Source organism: Octodon degus, unplaced genomic scaffold, assembly GCF_000260255.1.
Source record: "Octodon degus isolate 3935 unplaced genomic scaffold, OctDeg1.0 scaffold00009, whole genome shotgun sequence".
In the NCBI taxonomy this organism is placed as follows: Eukaryota; Metazoa; Chordata; class Mammalia; order Rodentia; family Octodontidae; genus Octodon; species Octodon degus.
Window position 1 is genome coordinate 16,837,661 of NW_004524585.1, and position 27,569 is coordinate 16,865,229.

The 27,569-nt window shown below is 37.3% G+C and overlaps 1 protein-coding gene across 1 annotated transcript in view; it reads left to right on the plus strand.

Annotated features, from left to right (window-relative positions):
* Positions 1-21,967, plus strand: part of Fbxl17 (F-box and leucine rich repeat protein 17) — a 616,731-nt gene extending 594,764 nt beyond the window's left edge. Inside the window, exon 10 of the mRNA XM_004625466.2 lies at positions 19,265-21,967. Coding sequence (XP_004625523.1) covers positions 19,265-19,405 — 141 coding nt within the window. The 3' untranslated portion in view covers positions 19,406-21,967. The remainder of the gene's footprint in view (positions 1-19,264) is intronic.
* Positions 21,968-27,569: the final 5,602 nt, after the last annotated feature.

The following is a 27,569-nucleotide window of genomic DNA, read 5'->3' on the forward strand; positions in this document are numbered from 1 at the left end:
GAAAATTTTTAAACTTATAAATAGATATTTATAAATATGTAAATTTGGATATATCAACAATATAATGAAACTTACATATCTGAACTTCTTGTCTTCTGTACATTTTTCATTTCTTTTTTATTTTTAAAAAGAATAAAAATTAGAACTGATACTGAATTTCACTAAGCAAGATCACAGATCCATTTTCTTAATTCAATGAATAGAGAGGTTTGATATAATAGTGTTTGAAACAGGATATCACGTCTGCATCTTGTACAATGAATAACCACTAAGACAACAATATGAAATGTATTAATTATTGAAAATATGTCAGCAATCGGTTGTGAAACTCTCATTGATATTTGTTTCTCAATAAAATTATTAAAAAGAAAAAAGATGATAGGAATTTAACAATGGTTGTAAAACTGTGTATTCTTGTCTTCAAATTAGTGCTTCAGATTACCAGAGAGAAGCATGCAAACAATTTTGCCTCTGCAGGTCTGTATAGGACTCACAGTTTGCTTTTCACTATTTTTCTGACAAAGAACCCCACCTGTTCATGCTGCTTTGGACACAATAAAATTTACTTGGACTATGCCAAAAAAAAAAAAAAAAAAAGAATATTGTCATTTGGATCCCAGCTCTGAGGAGGGATGGGTTTGTGGCTCTGTGTGTCCCTGCACTCATGGTCTGTGGTTCTGAGAAATACTAAAGTCTAATACATTTTCCTTCACATGCAGTAAATTTTACTTGGTCCTACTTTAATTTGAAGGCTGTACTTTACAAAACTATTGAAGTCATCATGTTATGTATACCAATATTCATAGCAGCACAATTTATAATACCCAGACCTTAGAAACAACACATTTGTCAATCAACATGTCAAAAAAAAATATGGTATTTATACACAGTGGAGTACTACTGTGCCATAAAGAAAGATAAACTTGAGTTATTTATAGGCAAATGAATACAACTTGAAAAATGATGTTAAACAAAATAAATCAAACACACAAGCTTAAATATTGCATAGTTTCTCATGAAAAAATATTAAATATATAATATATAGAGAGAAAGAAAAGTATGAAGTAAAAATGTGAGTAGGGAGTTCAAATACTTCCCCAAATTATCTGTTCCATTGCTTCAAAAATGTTTTCTAATTTGATTTATTTATACCATTAGTCTTTTTGTTCATTGAAAAGAAAGCTTTGACTTTTTTTTGTTTCTTCTTTGTAGGAGTCTTTTTTCCTCTGTGACTTTTTCCACAATATATTAACCATTGATTTTCTGTATTTTGTTATGAAATTTTGCTTTATTTTTCATAGAAGTAGAGTGGTTTTTATTTATATTAATATGCATTGTGTTGCATTGAGAGAAAAAAGAAAAAAATTTAAAACTTGCCCTTTTCCTAGTGTCAGCTTTTGAGGAATAGCAAGGAAAACAAAATGTCTTTTTTATTTGATGTGAGGAAAGTGTTTCACTTCTCTCACTCCTCAAGTAAGCAGAGAACAGATGAGAAATGTTGAACTTACTCTTTGCAGCTGGAAGCAGCATGTACTTGGATTATCAAACAATGTCTAAGCTAAACTGCAGTAAATCTGTTTGGCTACAGCGTCACTGACTGCTAGGAAGAATGCTCCAGTCATTCAGTGAATTCTGTTCCCCATGAGTTGTAAAGTTAGGAAATGCTGTGAGAAGCCCTTGTTTGAGTAGCTTTTCCAGTTGCTGGTTGGATAAGCATGTTAGGGGGTTTTGAAGCTGATGCCACATAATCTCCCAAACGTTAGTGCATTGTAAAAGCCAAGAGAAGAAAACGCTGTGTGAGATGGCTTTGATGAAGTGGGGTGAGCTTATATTCTTAAAGACTGTTCAAAGGCTTACTTGACCTTGGGAATTAGAGTTGACCCTAAATCACCTATCAACTTAGCTCACATTTATTTAGTGATTTAGGTTAAAAAGAATGCTTGTATGTAATCAATGGGGCTCTCTAATAAGAGCAATATGGAAACTCTGGTTTCCACAATTATTAACAGTGACTTTGGTCATAGAAATCATTTTCACAACACTAGTGAATTGTAGACTCTCTGTGGATAACGTTTCTTCAATGACGTTTTCCTTACTTCTTGTAAGGCAGTTTGAATGCAGAAGAAAACTGAAAAGACAAAAAATTCATGGGAAAGCTGTAGGGCAAATGGAAATGCAGTGTTCAAGGTTAATGAAAAGTGTTGGGTAAGAGGGTTGCTGAGAAGGGAGGGAGCCCAGGAGCATAGCACTGGCTGGGAAACCAGACCTCGCCAGAGGCAGCCTGGGCTAGCTTGGGAAACCTCTGCAGTGTGTGTTAATACCGAAGTTTGGAGACACAGAGCCTGAATTATGAGCAGTGAATAACATCATAAACGTAGCAATTCTCAAATGCCAAACCCTTGTGAGAAGCAGTTGGATGGAGAAATGCTGGAGCTTTTAAAAGCTTCCTTTCACTTTCAATTTTTTTTTAACTTCATGCAGAACTAATTTTATACACTGTTCATTTGATTTGAAAATGCCAGCGTCTGGGGTATCATTAAAGAGCGTTATTGAGGGAGCCACTCTTTGCAAGAATCTTGCGTAAATCCTTAGCTTTTATGTCCCTGCAGAGTTGTAGACAAGGAGAAACTGTACCTCAATTTACCCACAGCCCTCACAGTTGCCTTGAGCAGGTAACTGCTCTTTGCTGGAAGCTTCTTCTCTTTGGCCAGTAGAGGTGTTAGGTGGGCCATTGAGGCTCTATTACTTAAGGAATAGACATAAATAGATTGTGAAAGGTCCACCCAAGTATCCTGTGACCAAAGCCTCTTGGAATTTCTTTGATTTCTAGTTGACATAAATTAGAATTATACAGGCGTGAAGAGTCCATCCAAAAAAGATCAGAGAGGCTTCTGAGGAGGAGGAGAGCTGCCTCTGTGTGATCCTATTGATTATCCAGCTGCCTTCAGGCCAAGGGGCCTCTGTGGAGGCTATTATTGATCCACACCATGAAAATAATTGAATTAATTCATTTCTCATCAAATTGCTGTTGCCAAGACTTTCCTCCTCACCTGTTCCAATTCCCAAAGTTCTTAATTGAAGAGTAAAATAGATGGTTTGTTTTAATAAATATTTTAATAAAAATTAACAATTTATTTATTTTAATAAACAGCATATAGGAAATCCTGGCTTTCAATTGGAGTTCTCCTTTAAGTGGTAGTGAGATTTGATTTAATCAAGCCAATGGGAATCTAACAAAGAAAGCAAGTAATACAGAGCAGTCAGTTCTTTCAATCCAGAAATCTGCTTTACAACCTTAAGAGATCTAAGGCTGTTTTTTGCACTCCATTTAATGTAAAAATATTCAGGAAAATTTGACCACTGCATTTTTCAGGAAGTAATTATGGTAAGAGAAAGCCTTAACAACCTAAATTTTTCTGTGGAGAAAATGGGGTTTTTATATGCTTATTTAGGAATCGTGAGCAGGAAAGCCCTATAGGGAAAATAATACAAGACTCTGTAACTAATATTCAAAACTGAGTGGAAAAATCAGTTTAAGGGAAAAATAATTTGTGGGTCACTGTGTCCAGGACTGTTTGGGTATCAGTTGAGCCATGAAACAAAAGTGCATACCTGCAGGGACTCCCCTCTTCCCTGCCACAGATGCACAGCTGTTTTTAGATTGCCCTTAGCCAAAATTTAGGATTTAAAATTAATGCTGTATCAAAGAAAATAAAGTGGAAAAAAGCGTAAAGAAAGCATTTCTCCTGAAAGAGGCAGGAGTGCTTTAACTGTGTTAGACTGTGCCGTCCTCTGTTGTGACTGACATAAGCACTTCCCCAAGAGGCCACCGGGCTGTGTGCACCCCAGAAAGGGGTGATGAGCAATGGGAAGAGCATCGCTGGGGCTCTAAAATCAGAACGTTAAGTCTTTCACTTCAAACATCAGCATCTTGTTCCTTTTGCTGATAAAACAGTTTTTCCAGGTGATTTTCGCATAGGAGCACTTTAAAACACATTTTTACAACCCTCTCCTGATTATTCCCGGTAATTGAAACAGAGAAAAACACATCAGCTGAAACTCGGAGGTTACCTCTCAACCTCATTTTATCTCAGCACTCCCGTCACCTCTCATTCTAACCCTATTCACCAAACTACTAGGCAGTAACTGAAACAACCTTCTAGTACTAAAATATTAAGCTAGGCAGCAGTGGTGGTATGAAGCTTCATGAGAGGTTAAATTGTTGAGCACAGTGTCAGTCTGCTAGGTTTTTACATTTCAGCTCTACCACTTTACTGTCTGTAGGATCCTCACCAACTTACTCAATAAAAGCCTCAGATTCACCTGAAATCATCTGAGAAATGAGAATAATGACAGTTACTCTAGAGGGTGTTTCAAGATTAAATAAAATGCAGTACTGCAGTAAAGCTCTTAGGTCAAAGTTAGGCACATTATAAATACTCAAGAAATGTTGCTTTGTATTATTATTATTATTTATTTATGTATACATACTTTCTCTGGAATTCTATCTGATATACCAGTGCCTGCCTCTAGCAAGGTTATAATATTCTAGCCATGAATATAAATTCACTTATTTATTTATTAAATTCACATATTTAGATCGCAGAAAAACTAGCTTCCTGAGACTTGGGAAGGAATTTTTAAATAGTAGAATTTGCCATGTCAAACAGCCAGCAGTGTACAGAATGAAATCTGTTTGATTTGTTCCTTCAAGAAAATAGACCTCTGTAGACTTAAGAGAATTTCCTGCAATAGCTGCTTGTGTTTTACTTGCCTCATTGTAGGATTAGTGTATAGTTAGATTGTTTGTTGCTTGCTTGGTTCATTGGTTTTATAAAGAGATGGAAGAAGAGAGCCTACTGTTCCTCCAAATACTATAGGATAAATAGAATTCTATGTTGAAGTATGCCTGAAGATTGCTTTGCCAATATATAGTACCCTTGGATTTTGATTTGTCTTCAGTAATAGTATGAAAGAATAAAGTTGTAGGATCGCCTTATCTCTTAACCTTAGAAAGAGAAGAGAGTAGAAATTGCCTAACCCAAGTCAGATGAAAGCCCAGAACTCTGAAACACCTGACCAAGGACAACCAAGGGTGCCCTGGGGGCCCAGAAGGCTGAGAGACTCCTGCACATCAGGAATGTGCACAGTAGTTGTCAGGTCTGCCGTGCCACGTTCAACAAAACTGTTCTTCCTCCTTGTACATAGTTTTTCAGAGAAAATCTAAGCCTTTGCCTCCTAAATTTATATATTTTATAAATTAATTTAATGTCTACTAAGTGGCTAAATATGCTTCAGTCACTGTAGTAGGTGACAGATCAGGAATAGCAGTGCACAAATACATTTCTATTTCAAGGACCCTACCACCAAAGAGACAGACAAGCAAGCAGGCAACTAGATTACTGTGAAATTGCCAATTAATGTTTTTTAAAAGAACATTCAAAATTATGTTTTTCTGAACAGAGACTTTCACTTTGATTTCAAATCAGCTTTCAGCTGTGGGCCCATATAGTCCTCTTTTTTTTTTCTGCTTAGCATTAAATTTCTAAAAAAAATTGTCTAGAAGCAGTTCTTACTTTTTCACTGCTCATTGCAGTCTAGTTCCATGCATGATGGCACTGTTGCTGCCCTTTTTAAGGCCAACAGTGACCTCTGTGTTACCAAAGCAGCAGCTACTCCTCTGTCTAACCTCCTCCATCTCGTGGCAGCTGCATCCTTGGAGTACCCAGTCTCCCTTTCAAAGAACACTTCCTTCTTGTTCTCCACATCACCATACCACCATTTTTCTGTTACGTATCTCTGTCACCCCTTCTTTCCTCTCTATGCCTAATCCTCATCTGTAAAATGGAAATAATAACATGAGCTCTGTAGGTTATTAGGAGGGGTGATTTGTGTAATCTTTCTTTTAGGAAGTATGAAATGAATATGAATTTATTTGTTATGGTGCATAAAAATCAAGAGGTGCATACTTGTTATGGTGGTTAATTCTGCCTTCCTCATTCCCATCATTCTCCTCCTCATTAGAATTGAAATATGGCTATTTTAATACTCGTTGCTAAATTGCTAGACAGATATGTAGCAGATGCTAGGTGAATCAGTGAGTGGGTGGATGGATGGATAAATAAGTTAAATTGTGTTTCTCATCTGCATTCTCTTCAATAAGAACAGTTAAATTTTCATTGCTTTACTTACTTGAAATTACTTTTGTTTTACAGAAATATTGTATAGATGAAAGTTTGAAAATCATTAGATCTCATTGCCCCTAATGATTTGATAGATTGTAAAAGTGTATAGATAGAAGAAATTAAGTAAATAAGCAGATAAGAAAGACACTTTGAATTTAATTTACTTCCTGAAGTTGAGGAACTTGAGGACAGCTGAAAGTCTCTGGGGTTCAAAACAACCAACCAGAGTTCAGGTATCAGATGAGAGGCTGGACTTGCTGTCCTTCAGAGCACAGCTCTGAAAGCACTGATTTATGTATACTTCTCCTGAAAAAAAAAAAAAAAACTTATTTTCACAGTGTTTTTTTAAAAGATTTACTGATTTGTGCAGAATAAATACTTGCTTATAATAAATTTATTTTAGAAAACAGGTCAAATCCATAAGCCCAACATGATGGAAACTACAATTTTAAAAAGACACTTTTCACCAGATGCCCAGTTGGTGATCACCACTATCCTAGCTTTTATGTAAGAAGATAAAAACTGAAATTAAGAAGACCATGAGACACAAAAGAAGACATTTTTAATTCAGCGAGTTCTCCCCCTCAATTATGCTTTTCAGCATAACTTCAAGAGTTTAATTTAGAAACACCCAGATGTGTTCCATAAATACATTGCACCTACCACTCAGTGACTGCATTAATTATCTTATTAGGGCCCAGGATTTTCAAATAGTTAATCTTTTGCTGAACCATTTAGAGCACTGGAGATGACGCCCCTAAATGGCTTTTTCCACTGCAGTGTCCCACATATATCCGTTTTGGTTTTTATCTCACTGCATGTGCAAACATATAGATTTGAGCAACGGATAAAGTCTGTGGCCAGGAGTTTGTGGCTCAGAATAACCAACAGAAGACTGGGTGCCTGGAGCTTGCACTTGACTTGAAGCCCCTTTCCTGATGGAGGATTGCTTGGAGATACAGGGAATGAAAATGTCATTAATTTTTTTTTCTCTGACAGTCTAGTTGTTGGGCTTCTGTCACACTAATGTCTAATTAGAGGCTTTGGGTTAGCGAGCCCCGATTCTCACTTAACACTGCAGACATTTCTGTGATCCTTATCCTCCCAGATTCTTTGCTGCTTTCTCACTGTGCTAATTCAAGTGAATAGAAGCCGTGCTAGTGTTAACAGGCAACCTACATTTCATGAAAAAGAGACAGCATGAAGCCAGGCCTGTTGTGATATTGACAGTGCATAGCACTTTCAATCATCACAGATTCTGAAATGGAATGACTGCATTTGACAAAGTTGACTGAATTTATGAGCCTGCCTCTGTCAGGTTCATTGCATTCTCTGTATCTGTCTCTTTCTGTGCTTTGGTGTTTTTAGACGAGTTCTTTTTTTTTTTTTTTGGCCACCCAAGAGTAATATTTCTTCTATCTATAAAAATAAAATCCTTAAAGACCCCAGGTTATGAATATGAGGTTAATATATGAAGTGACTTTTAGGCTTCAGTGAAATGCTCAGGTTTTCTTCTTAAAACTTGGTTAAATACTTAGTGATAAGTACTGCCTTTTCTTGCATCATGGGAAGGATCAATTCCATAGGAGAACTGAGTTTAGAGGAGGCTTTCCCTTTCCTTAGCTGTTGAGAAAGTCATATGGCAATCTCCTTTGGCAATGCCAAACTAGATGTCTAAGGCTGCATACCGAAGAAGAATCTAGTTCAGTTTTGCCACATTCAAAAAGTAAAATCCTTATTTTATTTATTTTTTATTTTTTTAATTTTTTTTTTTTTTTCGGAACCAGGGATTGAGCTCAGATCCTTGCGTTTGCCAGTCAAGCCCTTATCCCACTGAGCCATCTCCCTGGCCCCAAAATCCTTGTTTTAGACAGTGAATAATATTTTTAAAAGACAGAATAATGAACCCTTAAAGTAATAGTTTCCTTTTTCTCCAGAACTGCTCAGACTTTAACATAAAGGGGATCATCTGAAGTGGGTCACTTGTGAGTTTAAATAATCAAAATTCAGAGTTTGTCTTCAGATACTCATGGTAGTAATTGCCTGTACCTTCCAGGAACATTTCAGTGACATTGGATCAGTAGGTCTCAACTTAAATTGTGTACATGCACCTCCTGAGAGCTTTCAAAGAATACTGATGCTGGGTCCCTGTGATATATCAAGCCTCTTATAGTTGTCTGGGATATGGTCCAAGAATCGGGACATTGAAGAACTCTCCAGGTGATTTTAATGAGCGGTTAGGATGACAACCACCACATTCTTGTTGTACTCTTGATTGCAGACACAGTTTAATTCATCCCACATCACTAAACATGTATCCCAGATTTGTTATACACACATTACTGTGGGTTCCTGGCAAAATGCCTTAGCTTGACTGGGGAAGGAAGAGGGAAGAATGGAAAAGAAAAAGGGAGCAAGGACACTAAGGCAGGAAGTCAGGCCTTGTGAGTGAAGAGAAATAGAGGAGAGATTAGACGGGTGGCACTGTGCTCCTGCTCTCCTGCTGTAACCATAGGAAAAATGCAGCAGAACATGTCATGTCACCCAAATGCAAAAGTCCTTCTACAGGGACTGGGCAAAATAGAATCATAACAAGTGGTACATGCCCACGGAGTGCTAGTGCTTGTTGTTGAAGGACACTGCCTTGTCCTTCAGAAGTGCATTTAATGATGCACACCCGGAGCCCCAGCGCTCAGGAGGCTGAGGCAGGAAAACTGAATTTGAGGCCAGTCTATGCTACATACTGAGTTCAAGGCCACCCTAAATTACATGGTAAGAATGTCAAGAAAGAAAGAAAGAAAGAAAGAAAGAAAGAGAGAGAGAGAGAGAGAGAGAGAGAGAGAGAATGTCCTAGAAAAATTAATGTATCCTCTACTCTTTTATTCTTTTTTTTATGTCCCATTTAAAATATTTTAAACCACTTTGATGGCTCTTCTTACTTACATGCAGATTTGGGGTGGTACTACATTTTTGTTCCTCTTGTTTTATCCTTTTCAAAATGCACCATATCTGAGCCTATGGGCAGTCACTGAAAGAGTATCAGGGTTTATCATTTTCCACCAAGACTTATGCTGGCACCTAGTAAACATCAGGTTCCACAAATACCCAGCATAGTTTCCCAGAGAGCCATGAAACTTAGAAGCAGACTCCAGAGGCGTATTGCCCCAGAGACAACACTGCGTCTGGACTGCCACAACTCAGCCCCTGGGGCCATTAGCATGCTGAGTGACATTGCCCAGGGAGTGTGTGAAGAATGACAGACCAGCTTCAGGGCCAGGGCCCCGAATTAGAAGGCAAGAGCTGAGTGTGCTGTTTGCAGCAGTTTCACAGATGCGCTGTGGCATCTTACTTTTCCACCTGCAGAGAAAGAGGGATCCATTTTTTTTTTTAATCCCTCCTCTCTTTTAGAGCAGAGCTATTTTGAAACTAGAGTTTATTTCACTTGTACACTTGGATGAGGCAAAAGAGACACTACATATTATACAAAGAAAACGGCTTAATTTTTCTGTACTAACTCATGAACTGGTTTACTTTTTTCTCTGCATACTAAGTATTTTTAATGCACATGGTGTACCGACTGACACTGCCTTGTGCTTCAGAAGTGCATTTAGTGATGCACACCTGGAGCCCCAGCGCTCAGGAGGCCGAGGCAGGAAAACTGAATTTGAGGCCAGTCTATGCTACATACTGAGTTCAAGGCCACCCTAAATTACATGGTAAGAATGTCGAGAGAGAGAGAGAGAGAGAGAGAGAGAGAGAGAGAGAGAGAGAGAGAGAGAGAGAGAGAGAATGTCCTAGAAATCATTTCTTTTGGAAAGCCCTTTCCTATACTCCTGGCAGACATTTGGTGCCTGCTATGAGCTTCCGTCCATAACAACATGCATTTCTCTGTGAGCGTCCTCTTTGGTCGAGCTGCTGCCCCTGTCCATCTTCCCAGCTGGGCTGTAATCTCCACGAGGGTAGACCCCGTATCTGTCTTGCTGACTGTCCTACCTCAGAACGTGATGATACTTGCGACAGTTCTTTCTGGGAGAGAGAAGGGGAGGAAAGCAGTGCTAGCTCCTGACATAGTCACACTTGTTCCTGTCAAAAGGCCCCTTGTTAGTCCTGCCGCTTCATCATGTTTCCGTCACGCTTCAATGTCTCACACAGCCACAGTTCCACACGGGATATTCCATAGGCCAACTGCAACCCATTATCATTTGCATTTTCACAGTGGAACCATTTTGAAAAGATTATTTTTTAAAAAGGAAAAAAAATGTCAAGGACTTGGAAATACATTTCTATGGCAGCTGCAATTATTTTTTAAATGTCACACAATGAATGTCAGTAAACATTTTACTGAGCAAATGATTTGCTAGCCCCTATTTGGCATTTCTTCACCACATTGTTTTAATGAGGTACCAAGGAAGTGTGGTTCAATGCAGAGTTCTGTGTGTTGGGGTTCTGAGTTCAAATCCTGGGTGCCAGTTACTAGTCCAGTGATCCTATGTCATATGCCAGTCCTGCCTCAGCTACAGTTCTGTTACCAGTTATTAGTGCTCAGAGACCTGAGCATTATAAAAATGCCTTAGTAAAATTATGGAAGCTCACTGAATCTTGCTCCATAGCCATCCACCTATTCTTGTAGGAATGGAAATGCACCCACATGAAGTCCTGGTAGAGTGCTTACCAGTGGGAATAGGAGGCAGTTTTGATCAAAGATTTTTCCTACTTTGTGGCTGTATTATTTGATACCTGTTCTCCAGGACAGCATATGCCCAATGCCACTGTGACAGTAGAAACAAAAACAACAAAAAACCCTATATGATTTGTATTTGCTTCTACATAGAGATTGGAGCCATATCAATTTCTGAAGCTTAAGAAATAAAAATGTAGAAACACTCAGGAGACTCATCTGCTGCCGGATAATTGTGACATCCAAAGGATATTTAGTCACAGAATTTTCAGATCTTCTGTCAGGTTCCTCCTAGGTCTCTTACATGAGCAGGCTGCTGATGTTACAAACTAAGTGATCAAAACCTCTGAAGCTTTGTAAAGTATTTGAAACTCACATCTAGGACCATTAGCTAGTCTCTATGTTCACAGTGTAGTGTGCCACTGAACTCTAGTAAGGAGTGTTGCCATTCTTTAATCCAAAGTATAGCTTAGTTATTTCTTGAGTACTACCGGACAGCCATGTGACCCAGAAAAATTGCCAAACCATCATCATGAGCTGCTTTGTTCTGTGAAAATATGATGGGAACTCCAAAGAAGCTACACCTAGGCAAAGAGGTAGCTGGTGGCGTCAGATAGAAAAGGTAATAGCCCCACATCACAGCGGCATAAACATCAAAAGAATAAAGGAGTTCTGGGCTGCTGTCATGTCAAGACTTTAGAGACTGATACCACAGTAGCTGGAATGATCTGGGAACAAGGTGAACTTAATCTATAAAATTTCTGATTTAGTGCTATTTGTTGCTTATTCATTTGTTCAATACATCCTCAGTAAACAATTCCTATGTTAACTTATCTGGCAAATATTTATGGAATATGTACTATGTGCTAGGTATGCTCTAGGGTACTACAAATAGAGAAGTAAATGAAAGCCCATGTCTCTTGGAGCTTGTATTATAATGGGGTAAAAATATACTAGTCAGTGTGTGTAGGACCATAAACAAACAGATGACTGAAATAATTCTTGTTGTCAAGGAACTTACAGTCTGGGGACAATGTAGGATGTTTTATTGTGCATACTTTAAAAGAGTGTTCATTTCTTTTTTATTTTACAGAGAAATAAAAATAACAATAAAATAGAGTTTCAAAACAGGTTAGTAGGAAAGTTATAATAATTAACACATTGCATGTTGTTGCCTTGATAGTAGTTATTCTAAGTACAAGATACAGGCATGATGTCATGTCCAAACAATATTGGCACAAACCTCTTCAGTGACTAAGTAAAACTAGTTGTAGCACTATCTTTATTATCTTGTGTATAAATGTTTTTTTTTCTTTTTCTCTTTCTTCCTTTTCACTTTCCTCCATCAGTTTGTCTTTTCTTTTGAACAGTTTCTTCCCAATTCAATGGTTATTATATTACATATTGTTACCTTCAAAAGAGTTGCTTAGGTTACTAGAAGATATAGGTGTGTAAGATTGAAGATTGATCAAACAATATAAACACTAACAGTTCCTTTCAATGAACTAATATAAATTAGTAGTCAATTATCTTATCTATCATATATATCTATATATAATATATTTACATATAAGATATATATACATATGAGATGTATAGAGATACACAGCCTTCCTTCTTTTCTTTTTCCCATCCTAGTTTTGTTTTGGTTCTTTTTTTTAACCTTTTGAGTAGTTTCCTTCCCTTTGCCAATGTCTGTTGTGCCTTTTGGCTCTTACTCGTTCAGTTTTTTATATTAGGGAAACATGATGCTTACACATGTGAGTCTGATTTAATTCACTTCTGAATATAGCCTCTAATTGCATGCATTTACCCATAAGAGCCTCAAGTTTACCTTTCTTTTTAGCTGAGTGATACTCTATTGCATAAAAATACATATTTTTTTACCCATTCCTCAGTTGATAGGCATTTGGGTTGTTCCCAAGATTTAGCTAGTAGAAACTGTGCTACTGTAAACATGGGTGTACATGTATCTCTGTGGCATGATGTTTTTAATTCTTCTGGAAAGAAACCCAGAAGGGAAATAGCTGGGTAAAGTGGGACTTCTTAATGCAAAATTTTTTGAGGAATCTTCACACTGATTTGCACAATGGTTGCACCTGTCTCACTCCCACCAAAGGTGAAGAAAGTTTCCTTTTCTCCCACAGCCCCACCAACATTTGTGATTGGTTTAGAGTTTGGTTATAGGTACTGTTTCTAGGGTGAGATGGGCCACCAGCATGGGAAGTGCCTGTATTAGCTTTCTTTTTCATGTTGCTTTCCTGTTATGTGTTCCCTGTGTTTCTCTGTTTAGTTTCTTGCCATGCCTGTTGGCTTCTTTCTATTGGTGTTCATGTATTTGTGGTATTCATTGACTCTTTATATGTTCTTCCAAGCATTCTGTAAAGCTGATTTTGTGATCATGAATTTCTTCAGTTGTTCTTTGTCATGAAATTATCTTATTTATCCAGAAATTTTGTAGGATAGTTTTACAAGATACATCAGTATACTTGCTGCTGGTTTTCGTTTAGGACTTAGAATACCTCACTCCAAGCTCTCCTTGATTTGAAGGTTTGTGTTGAGAAGTCTGTTGTGATTCTGATGGGCTTCCTTTTATTGATGATATGTTTCTTTTCTCTACTTGCTTTCAATATATTGTTTTTGAGTGCTGGCAAGATAGCTCATCGGTCTAAGCGCCTGCTTAGGAAAGTGCAGGAATCGGAGTTCTCAATTCCCAGCACCAAATACTGTGCCAACCCCACACCCAGGTGCCCTGAGCCGGCCACCAAGATGGGCATGGCATTGCACAAAGGTAATCCCAGGACTGAGGAGGCTGAAAACAGGAGGATCACTACAAGTCTGAACTGTGTAGTGAGACTCTGTACCAAATATATAAATAAATAAGTACATACATACATACATACATACTTTGGTTTTGTACTAAATTCCTAGAATCTTGATTATTTTATGCTTTGTGTAGATTTATTTGGTTATTCCTATTTGGAATTCCTTATGCCTCATTTATTTTTTTTATTGATAACATAAAATAATTTTATGCTTTATTTATAATTTCCTTAGTTTTTATCCAATGCTCTAAGATTTCACAGCAGTATTCCACATCACATTCACACGTAATATCACTTTAGGTTCTTTGCCTCATTTATTTGTGTGTCAAATTCTTTATCCATATTTGGGAAGCTTTCTGCAATTATTTTGTGAAGAAGTTTTTAATGGCTTTTGCTCATCCATCTACAGCTTTCTCACTTGTACCAAACAGTCTTATGTTGTTCTTTGCTTCATCCTGTAGCTGTTGGATTGATTTTTTGTGATCTCTTGCGATTTTTATGATACTTTCTTTTTGCACTTGCTAGTCGTATTCCTTTCTTCCAGATCTGATGTTCAGTCTTCATCTTCATTCAGTCTACTGTGTAGTCTTCAATGATGTTTCTCATCTCCTGCATTTCTACTTCGCTCTGTTTCATTGATTCCATTTCTTGTCTATATTTGACATTCTTAGTATCCATTGTTTTCCTGAGCTCTGTAATTGTTTGTCTATGTCTGCTCTAAGGGTTTTTATTTTGTTAGTCACTTCTTTTTGCACCTTAGAGATTATTTTTTTCTATAGCCTCTTCCATTTGTTTTTCCACTTTTGCGATCATTTCAGAGAATGTCGTTTATTGGCTTCCAATTTCTTCAATGTCTTTGTGCTCTGAACTTGCTCGGGTAGGCCATGCATTTGGCACTGCTTTCTGCTTCTTTGTCTTTTCATTTTCTATTTTCTATTTTATTTTGTTCTATGTTGATGCTTGTAGATTTCCTATGTTGAATGGCCTTAATGCTGGTATCAAAACTTTCTTAGGAGTCTCTTCCTCCAGATGTCTTCTAAATATAGGTAGCTCTTGGCCTTGTGTCTATCCCAAGAACCTGCCTTCCCAATATATTAAGTCTACAGAGTTGCTATCAATTTTCCTTCAGGCCCACTCCTTTTATGCTAGAGTATTGTAATTGTCATGACCCCTTGAAATACCGTGTTGTCATATGAGAGGAAAAACTGCTTATAGCATGTTTCACATCCTAGTTAAAGTAGTTTAGTTGGCAATACCAATAGACTCAACTGCAACCTGGCTACTAACAAACTATGGTAGCTGTTAGCCTAATATTTATAACCATATGAGGAAGATCTACAGAAATATAATCCAATCTATACAAGGACCTTGTATGCCATGTTTTTCCACTTAACGGGGTGATTTTACCCTGCTGTGTGTGAGGGTTGCAGGTGGGAGAGGGGGTTTCCAGAGGGATAGGATGAAGAAATGAATAAAGTTAAATATAGTAGAAGCAAGGTTGGAGGGCACAGGATGATATCCAGTTGCTCAGTATCTGTAGGACAGAGGAGGAAAGGATTTAAAGAGAAGGTCTAGGAGTTTTAAAGTGCACCAGAAAGAGAAGACAGTGTTTACTCTCATGAAAGTATAAATTCACATGAGATAGTTGGTGAAAGAGAGGACGAGAACAAGTAGAATAAAACAGATTAGAGGTCACATGTTGGCTCATATTGCTAATGTTGCATGAGCCAGTTTCATACCTGTAGTCCCACCTGTCCATCCTTTGTGCCATAGGCAGGGTCCTACTGCATTGCTGGTGTTACCACAGGTCTCTGGGCCCGGAGTCCCACCAGTGGAGGGAAGAACAGGCAGATCTCAGACTTGAGGTCCCAGGGCAATGGAGGAAGGAAGGAGCTGAACTGACTGTCCACTTCATGCTGGAAAACTTTCTCCCATTAAGAATAAATGACGTTGAGTATGTTTATTCTTAAGTGTGACATAATATATTCATAAGTTACATTTATTATTTTTCTTAACAAGAAATGTCCTATTTTATAAGGATTACTAAGAAATAATCACTTCTTGTACTTTCTCCTGTAAGTTTTATCATAAATCATATGTTTTGAAAGCAAGTCTCATTGGTATGGTGATCCAGGCCTAGATTTACATTGATCTGGAATTTACTGGAGGAAGTATTTATAAAGAGTTAGGAAACTGATGTGCTAGATGTGTTGGTTAAGCTGAGTTTTTGAAATCATACCACTTTCTTCACCCGTGCACTGTAGCAGCAGCAGCAGCAGCAATATAATAAAACTGTGGCATGATTTACTTTAATTAGCACAGCAATTTGCCTCACATTTTCAAAAAGTGCTAATAGATGTTAACTCAAAATAGACTAAAATACCAGACAAATTGCTACTACCTTAAAAAGAGTTATAATAATTTTGGAAATGTAAATTATGCTTATACAGTCATTGGAGGGAACTATAAAACCCAGTCTTCCTTTATACTTTTGAAAACCCTGTGGCACGTGATTTTTTCTCTTTTAATCACAGTAATCTCTTCAAATGACACTCCTGTGTATTTTGTTAGGAAGATACACTGCAGTTTTCAAATTTCATGTGTAGTATAGAAATTGCCACTGATAGGTTTCAGCAAGAAATTGAATCCAAAATCCAGGGATTGTGGGGAATTTTTTTAAAAATCTTTATGTTTCATTTTTATATTACATATATTTTATAAGTTGGAACCAAGAATACTTTTATTTTAGCAACTGGAGTTGAACATGACAAAATGTCCACAGAAATGTGCATGTAGGCATAACAATTCTAAATGATCTGGACTCTCCTGGTGTCTTACACTGAATTCCACAGCACCAAACACTTAAGGAGTCTCTAGAAAGAGCAAATGAGCATAGTGTTACTTCTGAGGGATAAACATAATCTCTATATTAAATTCATCATGCTATATAGCCAAGGGAGATTATAAGTAAAAGAACATTTCCTAGTGTGTGCATGTATCTTTGCTGAATAACTTCTACCTAATCAAGCTCTAAAAGAGAATATATGCATTTTCCTCCTTGCTTTGTCTTCTAGAACTTACAGAGTACAGCTCACAAAAATGTTGCTTACATGACACATTTTATCCACAGAGGATCACTGGTGCCATTTTTCATACAGCTATCCAAAACCAACTTGTTGGGGCTGGGGAGATGGCTCAGTGGAATAAGCGCTTCCCTGGCAAGTGCAAGGGCCTGAGTTTAATCCCTGGTTCCGGAAAAAAAAAAAAAAAAAAAAAAAAAAAAAAACAACTTGTTGTCTGTTCTTACTCATAAGTTCTGAAATTCAGAGATAGCATAGCACAATCTCTTTTCTCAATCACACGTGTGCCTTACTTTGTGCGACAGATATAGACAGATTGAATCTTCATAAATAAAAGGATATATAAAGTACATTAGGGGAGCTGACAGAATACATTAACTCTGTACCATGAAAATGTTTACTAAAGTGAAAAAATATCTCCAATATATAGACTTCATAACTTTATATCTTCATATATCATTTGCTTGAGGTGAACTCACATGCCCCTGTTAGAAAACAGTTAACACATAGAGATATTTTCCATTTTTAAAAATTGTGTCTAAAAAAATTGCCTGTCAACCCTAAGTATAGAACTGTTTGTTGACCCATGTTTAGATTGGAAAAGATGTACCATAGAAAATAGCCCGTCTCTTGATGGTGAGTATCAATGCTTTCTTTACTTCATTCTTTTCCAGTTTGTTTTTCATTAGTAGTACCTTGAATGTGAGGGGACTTAAACTGCACGGTTTTCCTGTGTGGTCCCTCACAAACATTACAGAGGTTCTCTGGCCAAATGACTTGTTCTCCTTTGGTGAAAGATGCCTTTTTCTGGATATGTTTGTGGCCAGAGAGAGAAAGGTGACCTAACAACAGAGTGAGGAATATCATTTAAGGGAAAGGGAGAATTTCCTGACCCTGAATGTTTTAAATCTAGACTGTATGGAGAAAAGCTCTGGCATCTCCTCTGGAGAGAATTACGATAGAATACATTATGCTTGTATATAAAATATGTCCTACATATTACTTCTTACCCTGTGACTATTTTGTTTTGAACATGGCAACCAATATTATAAAGGTTTATTTTTGAGATACCTCAGATATAGAACAGTATTGATCAGCACCATAAAGCATAAATTGCCCTAATATATCATTAATTAACACTTGCATTCATACCCATTTTGTTCATTACAACAGTAAGAACTACCACCTCGGGGGCTTCTTTGTCACTCATAGTGCTAGACATGTTAATACATTTGGTCCTTACAACAGTCCTGTGACATGAATACTTTTATCCTGTTTTTACAGTTGAAGAAATAAAATCTCAAATAAGGAAAAGCAAGATTCAAATAAGTTTTGAATAGCAAAAAGAAAATGTTATCAATACTACAAAGATTAAGTATCATCAAGAAAATGTTATCAATACTAAAAAAATTAATTTGGACCATATTTTTCCAGCTCTCCCAGAAGGCCCCACGTTGTTTCAAAAACATGCAGACAACTAACGTTCATGGCCATCACACTGCTGAGCAGGTTTTCAAAGCAAACGGCTTCGTGTTGCTTTAGGTTTTTCCTGGTGGTCCCAGTTTTTTCAATAATGAACATCAAAAGGGATGTTTGAAAATGTGAATTCCAAGGATCTTCCTTAGGACTTTCTCCGTGTAGCTTAGTCAGTATACATGAAATATTGATGTATTCGAAAATGCCCAAGTGTTCAATAAAGATTTTAAATAAACCTACCTAAAAGTTGTGGTTCTTAGGTTAATCATTTATTTATCTAAAGGATGAAGGAAGCTGTCTACTTCTGTGATATGAACTGCAATCAGCTTAAAAATAATTGACAAATTAATCCCTTCACAGCACAGCAATTGTAAAGGTGTTAGTTTTAATTAGGCCTGTCTGATTGCCTTGTCTAATCAAGAATCAAGGTGGTGTCTTTGATGGTTAAGGTCTGTTGGGGCCATCCCTGACCTGCCAGCCATGTATGTTTTAATTATTGATTCCTCACATTTCAGCCCTTTTCACAAAGGGACTTGAAGTTTGCAATGCCTTAACATTTAAAGAGAAGAAAAACAAACATTTTTCCTAGCACTTGCATCTAGAATCTTGTATATCCTTTCCCCCATTGTACAATATTCTCCTACAAATAGTCATGTTGATGAAGAATTAAAATTGGGATGTATTCTTACTATTTCCTCACATCTGAAGCACTAGAAGCTCAGTGGACCTTGTTAATATCTTGACAAATCACAGTCATTTATGTTTTTAAAAAACACATTTGATTTCTTGATATCATGTCTTTTAAAAAAAATCCATATGGGCAGATGCGATAGTAAGAAATAGAGGTATCAGACAAAAGGAAAACTTACCTTCTTACAAAACATTTATTCATGTTGCTAAGCAGAAATGTGATGGGCTACAGGTGTTATTGGAAGCAGGCCACAACATGCTCGCCAGCCTGGGCAGCTTCATGGTGCTGGTAGTTGCCTGTGTGTTATAGTGATTCTTCTCTGGTTGCAGGTAAACGAAGTGACGGTGGAGCAGCTGGTGCAGCAGTACCCCCACATCACCTTCAGCACCGTCCTGCAGGACTGCAAGAGGACCTTGGAGAGAGCTTATCAGATGGGCTGGACCCCAAACATGTCTGCGGCCTCCTCCTAATGTGCATGCCCACACGAGGGTACCCTGGGTCATTCAGCAGGCAGAGAAGTGTAGCTTTGGAATTGGCGATCTCTTGGAAAGGTTTTAACTATCACACATCTGCATCTGTACCAGAGTGTGTATATTTGTGTCTTGTTTGCCTACTGCATAGCGCAAGTGCACTTGTTATTTGTTCCCGGGTGAGCTGGCTTTGCTTTTCTTAAAGATTGAAGATTATGAAAGCCACAAATCTTTCAGTTTTTTAAATTTAAAGGCTTATTTCTTTAAACACCTTTTAAAGGAAAGTCAAAGAATTGGATTATTACTTTGACTTCTGATTTCTGCCATTTTTAAATGCCCAAAGAAAAGTCTTTTTTGATGAAATAGAATTGTGCACTCCTACAAGGAGACCAGAAGTGATGGTGTATTCATTGGAAGCCTGTAACTTAGTGGTCTTCACATCCCCCGCACATGTACGCATACCATTATTCGCACTCTTGTGTCCCCCACCTACAAGTGCACAAACATACCAGGGTGGTTTCTTTGTAAGCCATTTCCTGATAAAAGTGACTTCCTTCAGACTTGTGAGAGAGCAAGTCATCTGCTAGGGCTCCATCTCACTCAGTTTGTCCGCAGGTGGGCAACTTTCTATCCAGGGGTGACTTAGGTACTAGAAAGAATAAAGCCTTTTGTAAATTTTTTATATGGATGAAACAATCTGAACTCCCTTGGCCAGCTCACAAAGGTTAATTATTCATTATTCAATACATACATTCTGTTGAGTGCTAAATATTTTAGTTAGTTTTACATTAACATTGTGTTAGCTTTTATTTTGTGGATAGCAAGTGATTGGGATATATCTTAGTGATATTTGGAGCTAATCTTAGCATTATCCACAATGAAGCCACCAATGTGATTAATGGTATGTAGTATTTTTAAAACTCTACAGATCATTTCATTACTTTGTTAGTTTTGATAATTATGAAACTATATTTCTGAGATTCGGGGTAGTCACATTAATAGTTCATGAGTGAAATATAAGTAGACAATCTTTCTATTGAAATTTTTTTCTTTTGCTTTGCTTTGGGTTTTAGAACAGGTTTTTGGATATATGCATGTTATCCTTTTTAATAATTCTTATGCTACTGCAAAAAACTATTGCTAGCTACTGTATGAGTTAAAAACAATAATTCGAAAATCTGTTCATTAAGATTCTGTTTACACTTGCCAGAAGTATTTTTGTTTAATTGAAGATTGCCAGCTTTCAGTTAAGACAGTATCTATCAGTAAATGAATATACATTTGATTTCACACATCTTTACAATTAATTCTTTGTAGGGACTTAGGCTCCAATAAACTTTCCTGTGTGTAGATTTATAATCAGGACTTCAGGGAGCCTTTTTAAGCTAAAGAGTGATTATCTTTCATAGTAGAAGTAAAAATAAAGCCCTGATTTGTGAATTTGCTATTTATTCCTCCTTGATGTGGACGTAACTGTTATTTTGTCTTTAACAATGTAACTGAGGTTTGAGTTCATCCCTTGTAAATCCAGATACTGTTAAAATGATACTAGCTGTAAGAAACAAAAGATAGCCTTACATATAAATGTCATTCATGTATTTATACTGACTTCTTGTTGGTAAACAACTGTTTCTTTGATTATGTCAACATATTTCTGATGTGACAATTTTTGTTTTAATTCCAATCACTTCAGAAAATGTGGTCAGTAAACACTAAGAATATTTTCCCATAGCTAAATAGAGTACTAACTTAATTTGAATGGAATAAAGTTTGTGTAAGAAAAGGCTATTTACCATTAATAAACTATATTTCTTGTTACACAGTTCACTGTGTCATTTTCATATACATTTCTCCACCACTGAAAAACCGTATTTCACAACATTAAATTGAATTTTAACCCAAAACTAATTTATAAGACAGTATGTATAGTAATAGTAGCTTCAGTGAATAAAAAATGTTTAATTTTATATATGTCACACTATATTTTAAATAATTTTAAAAGGGACAAAAGAAGGGAGAACAATCTGTGGTATATAGAAGGTATAATTTCAGTTCAAAGTTGTAATAATCTTTGAAGTGTTGCAGTTTGGTTGTCAAATGATTTCAGAGTATATAATTGATTTTTTAAATGTCTCATTGTTTTAAAGTACAGCACTAAAACATGCTTAACTTTGGGGGTGGGTTGGGGTGGGGCCTGCACTTAGCCTCTCAGATGTCAGCTAATCCAGAAAGCCTAATGCAACGTAACCTGGAAAACTGCTTTGGTACATTTGTAGACCTGTGTAGAAATAGCATATCCAGCCTCAAAGCATTAATCTCAAAAAACAGCCAGGAATAGCATCATCCTGAGCGATTCTGTGATGGTTGTTGAATGTGTTCTCGTTAGATGCTTTAAAATGAGGCTTGAAATAATTTTTCTAGGCAACATAGTTTCTTTTTCTTTTTTTGTGTTCTGTTTGTTTGCTTAGAGTGTCATAAATATATGTGAACATGTTTAATGCAGGGCTTTTTATCTTCTCCAAAATGTCAACAGTATTTTCAGAATAAAACCTATGAAATTCATTGCGGTAGTGGAAACTCTGGTCCTTTGTCTTTAATGTCTTTTTTGAGTGGATAAAGAAAATCACTCAGTTTGTAGTTTCAGTATTTCCGTGAATCTTTTGACCTTGCAATGGGTTGCAATAAAAGAGAAACAAAGCGCTGTATCTTTTGTTTTATTTTAGAAACAATAAATGGCCGCTCTGTTGCCGACTGGGATGATACGTTCAGCAGTCTGTGTCCTTGTTTTACTACAAATGTATATAGGTGTGACTAATGAAGATTAATAAGAGTAGATTTAGGAGGTGCTAATTGGGATAGTAATTGCTGAGATGAGATTAAAATCTCAAGGGTTTCAACAAGTGAATTGTTTAAAATCCCATTTGCTAAGTAGTCCCTCATTTGCTTTGCCACTTACTCAATTTTAAATAAATAAATAAGTAAAACATTTCTCAAATGGCAAACATGTGTCAGGCACTGTGGAGCTGAACATAAATAAAACCCACACCCAGCCTCAACCTGCTCCTACCGACAAGGAGGCACCGTGGGAAGCCAGCCCCGAATGGAGCGTGGTCCTTGTGATAATGTGCATAATACCAGTCAGTATTCCAGAGAGGCGCTTTCAGTGCAGGGTAAAGGAGCAGAACTTCACCAGACCCTCTGCCAGGAAGGATGGAGGCAAGTGTGAAGAGTGGCACAAGACAGCGAGGCAGTCTCGGGTGGAAAGCGGGTCAGAGAGACCCTGTGTGCCCAGGGAGAACAAAGATGAATCAGAACTTTTCATGGACTTGTAGGAAAGATCAGATATGCTAGGAAATTCTTTCCATAAATTCTTTTGACAACTCAGAATTCAAATACAGGTCTTCTATTTCTGGTAAGATTGTGGAATACAAATCCTGGAAAATTTCTCTTCTATTTGTATCTAAAAATGTGCAATAAACCATGTTTAATCCATGTTAAGCAATTGGATGTGACAGTGAGAAGGCTCTGGTGACCAGGAACAGTGGGAGCAGCAGTCTAGGGAGTAGCAGGAGGGGCAGCAGAGTGTGGGCCTGAGCCAAACATAGTTAATGTCTTCTTTTATTTATAATGTTTTTTTTTTTTTTTTTTTTTTTTGGTACCAGGAATTGAACTCAGAACCTCACACATGCCAGGTAGGCTCTGTGCCACTGTGCTACCTGCCCAGCCCCAATGCCTATTTTTGTAGTTTTATTGGAATACTATCATACCCATTTGTTTATATAGTATCTGTGGCTGTTTTACTTCTACAAGAGCAGAGTGAAGTGGTTGCCACAAAGAATATTTACCAGCTGTCCTTTATAGAGCAAATTGCCAAACCTCCGAAGGAGCCATTTGTGAAGTGTGAGCTTTGTAAACAGTCACATCAACATCACCTTAGAACTCTGTTAGGAATACAAATTCTTGGATATCACCGAAGAGACTAAAGCAGAAATTCAAGTGTAAGACCCACCACTCCCTGTCTTAGCAGATCTTAGAGGTGAATTTAGCACAAAGACTAAACTTTTATGCCTCTAGAGAAGTATCTGTGGAAATACCTAGAATGTGGTAGGCTATATTGATACCATAACCTAGAATATATAGAAAATTCTAGGTCAGTAACTAACTAGGAATCAGATTGGAATCCACCTCATGTTAAGCCTGGATCCCTGTAAAGCCCTAATTTTTACAAAACACTGAACTAAAATAAAACAAATTGAAAGACAGGCTAGGAAGATAGCTCAGCATTCTAAGCACCTGCCTGGCAAGCACCAAGACCGGGGTTCGATCCCCTGTGCTCCATATTGTGCTGTGCCGGCCACTGAAACCGGGTGTGGTGGCACACGCCTGTAATCCCATTGCTGGGGAGGTGAGACAGGAGGATGACTATGTGTCTGAGCTGTGTAACAAAACCCTTTAACAAATAAATAAATTGAAGGACAGAGGTCCAGCCTGATAGTGAGTGGACTAAAGCACCTGCTTAGGCAAAGCACTGTGGTGGGGGTTCAATCCCCGGCATGCAGTGCCAGCCCCACCCCCTGGGCATGCTGAGATGGCGATGGAGACTGGGCATGATGGCACATGCCTGTAATCCCAGCACTTAGGAGGCTAAAAACAGGAGAATCACTTTGAGTCAAATCTACGTAGTGAAACCCTGTAAACCCTGTAGACCCTGTCCTAAATACAGAAAGAAAAAAAAAATTTGAAGGGCAGTATTAAAGAAAATCACCAATCTCAGCCTTAGCTGTAGATGGATTTTTTTAAAAGGCTTTCTTGCAAATTAATAGCCACAGGGTATATACACAGGGGTATAGTAACTTAATCTACACTATTTGCATAATGTTTCTGATAAATGTATTTTTAAGAGGATTCATGTCAATAGTTCTTAATGCTCAACAAAAGCAAACAAAACTCATCCCTGGAGAAAAGTAGCCATAATCCAGGCTTTGAAGGAAAGCCTACAGAGTGGCAGCAAATATAAATTCACAATCTAAAAACACAGAAAACACCCCAAAATAATCCAGCATTAGTAGTTTATAAATCTGCAGAAACTAACACAATATACCCACATTTTCAAAGCCTTTAATATTAAATTTTTCAGATACATCAGACAAAGTAAATGCTTGATATTAAAAAGTTACTTAATATGTATAAGAAAAAGAAACTTCAAAAAACTCCATTTTAAAGAACTAAATAGAATTTTTAGAAATGAAAATACAATAAGTGAAATGTATAAATGAAATGAAATGCGAAATAGAAAGCTTGAGTAACAGTAGCAGAGGAGATGCAAGAAGAATAACAGACTCTGAATAGAGTAAAAAAGGTTGAGAAGAGCAAGAAGTCATTCTCCTTTCTGAACAGATGATTTCTGTGTGGAAAAACAGAAGTTGAGACACAAGGTATGGCATGAGGCATTCACACATCTATCCTTGTGAAAGGAAAAATATCATAGGAGAAAGGCAGTGTTTAAAGAGATATGCATTTGTTGTGAAGAAGAGGAAAACAGGATGTGGAGGAGAGTAGTAGAAGCCCAGTTTCAGGTGGGTTAATTTTGAGATATCCGCTGTAGACATCCATGTGGTATATTGAGTATGCATTTGGATATAGGTGTTAAGTTCAGAGGAGGGAGAGATAGATGTTATATTGATAGCATTCAAGGCGTGAACATTTCTAAAATCATCACCCTTGATCATCTGTTAGCTTGAATACAAAGAGAAGAAGTATAAGTAGAGTGCCTTTGGGCACTCCAAAATTAGGAAGTCAGGAAACTGAAGAAATCACGTCAGAAAAAGAGAGAAGGACTAACTTGAGAAGTATGAGGAAAGCCAGGAGTGTGGCTGTTCTAGAATCACATGAAGAAAATATTTCAAGGACATAAGAGTAATCAAACAAGTCATATACTCCTGTTAAGTAACAAGAGTGTTAAGAATTGACCATTGAACTTAACAACATGGATGCTATTGGCATTTTTGATAAGAGTAATTGGTACAGGGAGAAGCTGGAATTGTTCCAAATTCTATGAGGCGAGCCAAACTTGAATATCAAAGCCACATAATAATAATATCGATGAAATCTACAAGCCAGTTTCATTCATGTACATAATGCAAAGGTTCTAAACATGGTATTGACCCAAAAAATGTCCAAGATAGGTTTAGTATATTACCTTGGTCTAGTCCTGCTACTATAATGAAATATCGCAGATTAATGAACAGTAGAAATTCACACCTCTAGATGTTTGGAAATCCAAAGTCAAGGGCCTAACAGACTTGGTGTCATGTGAAGGCTTTTCATCCGGATGGCATTTGATCAGTGTGCACTCACATGGCAGGTGAAAGGAATCAAAGGCCTGTACCTGTGCATTTCCACCAGTGCTTTTATAAGGCATTCATCCCAGCTGTGAGAGAGGCTCCCTCATCACCCAATCACCTTCTGTTACTCTGGTATTGGAGAATAACTTACAGCATGAATTTTAGGAGGGATACAAGAATGAAACTATAGAGCAAAACACATTGACAAAACAAATTGGAAAATGATATGTGTGATTTTCTCAATAGAGAAAATACAAGCATGCAAAGAAATTGGTACTCATTCCTGATAAAGAATCTTAGCAACTAAGACAAAAAAAGAATATATTTAACCTGCTGGGAGTGTCTCTACAAAAATCCTAAAATAAACATCACTCCACATTGAAATATAAGAAATTTTTATCTGGATCCCAGAGAATGTTTACTATTACTACTACTTTTTTTATTTTGTATTTTAGGGAAGGGTCTACAGGGTGTTCAGGGTCTCACTACTAGATTGGATTCATAGTGATCCACCATGCCCAGTCTGCTACTACTTCTATTTAATTTAGTAATTGGGCAGCTAAGCTAGCATAGGATTTTTCCAGAAGGAAAGAAACTAAGTGAACCACATACAGCTGACAGGAGTATCTACTGAAACAACCCCTGCCCCAAATCTACAAATGAGAATTAACAAGATAGTCTGAAAGACAGATACAATGTCAAAATACAATGCTCATTTATATTTCTATATCTCAATGGTGAAGTAGAAAAACATAATTTCAAAAACTATCTTTTTACAAAAGTAACAAATATACAAAGCAGTATGAGTCATGCATAATTTATAAAATTGTATTAAAACACCAGAAATATATAAAGTTGCCACGTTCACAGACAGGAAGACGTAGATATTACATGGGGGACACAAATCTCCATTGACCTGTTGCATTTCTGTACATTTGCAAGCAGAAGTAATCACTGCCTTTGCTCTGGGTTACATTTTTAAAGCTGTTTTGTGAATACCCTTCCAAAAAAGTGTTTCCCTCTGGATCGAGGAGCAAACATACTTACAGTCATGTATAAAATAGTCACATTTGCAAAGCTCAGTGCTCCTTTTCATTTTCACAAGTCCCCATGTGGGTACCCACCTTTTTAATATTTTTGCAGGATTTGAATCTTCAGAATCTGCATGGGAGAAAGCAGATACCCTGGTGACTGCCATTGAGTAATAAAGTTCTTTTTCTCTGAAAATGTGTCTTGTGTCTTCCACCAACATCCCTGAAAGTTCCAAAATATCTTCAACCTTTCCTGGTTCTTAACATAGTTCTCAATAACTGATCTATTACTATCATGTAATTCCAAACAAGATCCTGACAAGATTTGTCTATCAAATTTAGTAAGATTATTCTTAAATCAATATAGAAAGTTACAAACAATCAAATCACATTTAAAGAACAAGGTCATAGAATTTGCCCTATAGACATGAAGACATTATGAACCTACATTAATTAGCCATAGTAACTGAGATGATGTGATAAGAGCATAGAGGTTGATTAATAAATCAAAAGGTCAAATTAGCCCTGAATTTACCTGAAGAGTGCCATGCAGTTAGCAACACAGACAAGCAGTAAAGGAGTGAGGGCTCTACATAGTGGGCCTACTGATCCCTCCAACTTGGACTTCTACATTTCAGCATACAAAAAAAAAGAAGTACAAATATAAAAGGCAAAAATCTTAAACAGGCCGAGTTCCGGGAGCCCCCAGACCCAGTCCTAGCCCAGGTCCGGTGAGTGTGCAGAGAGTTTCCTGCTACCCCGCGCCGGCGGGACCAGTCCCAGCCCAGG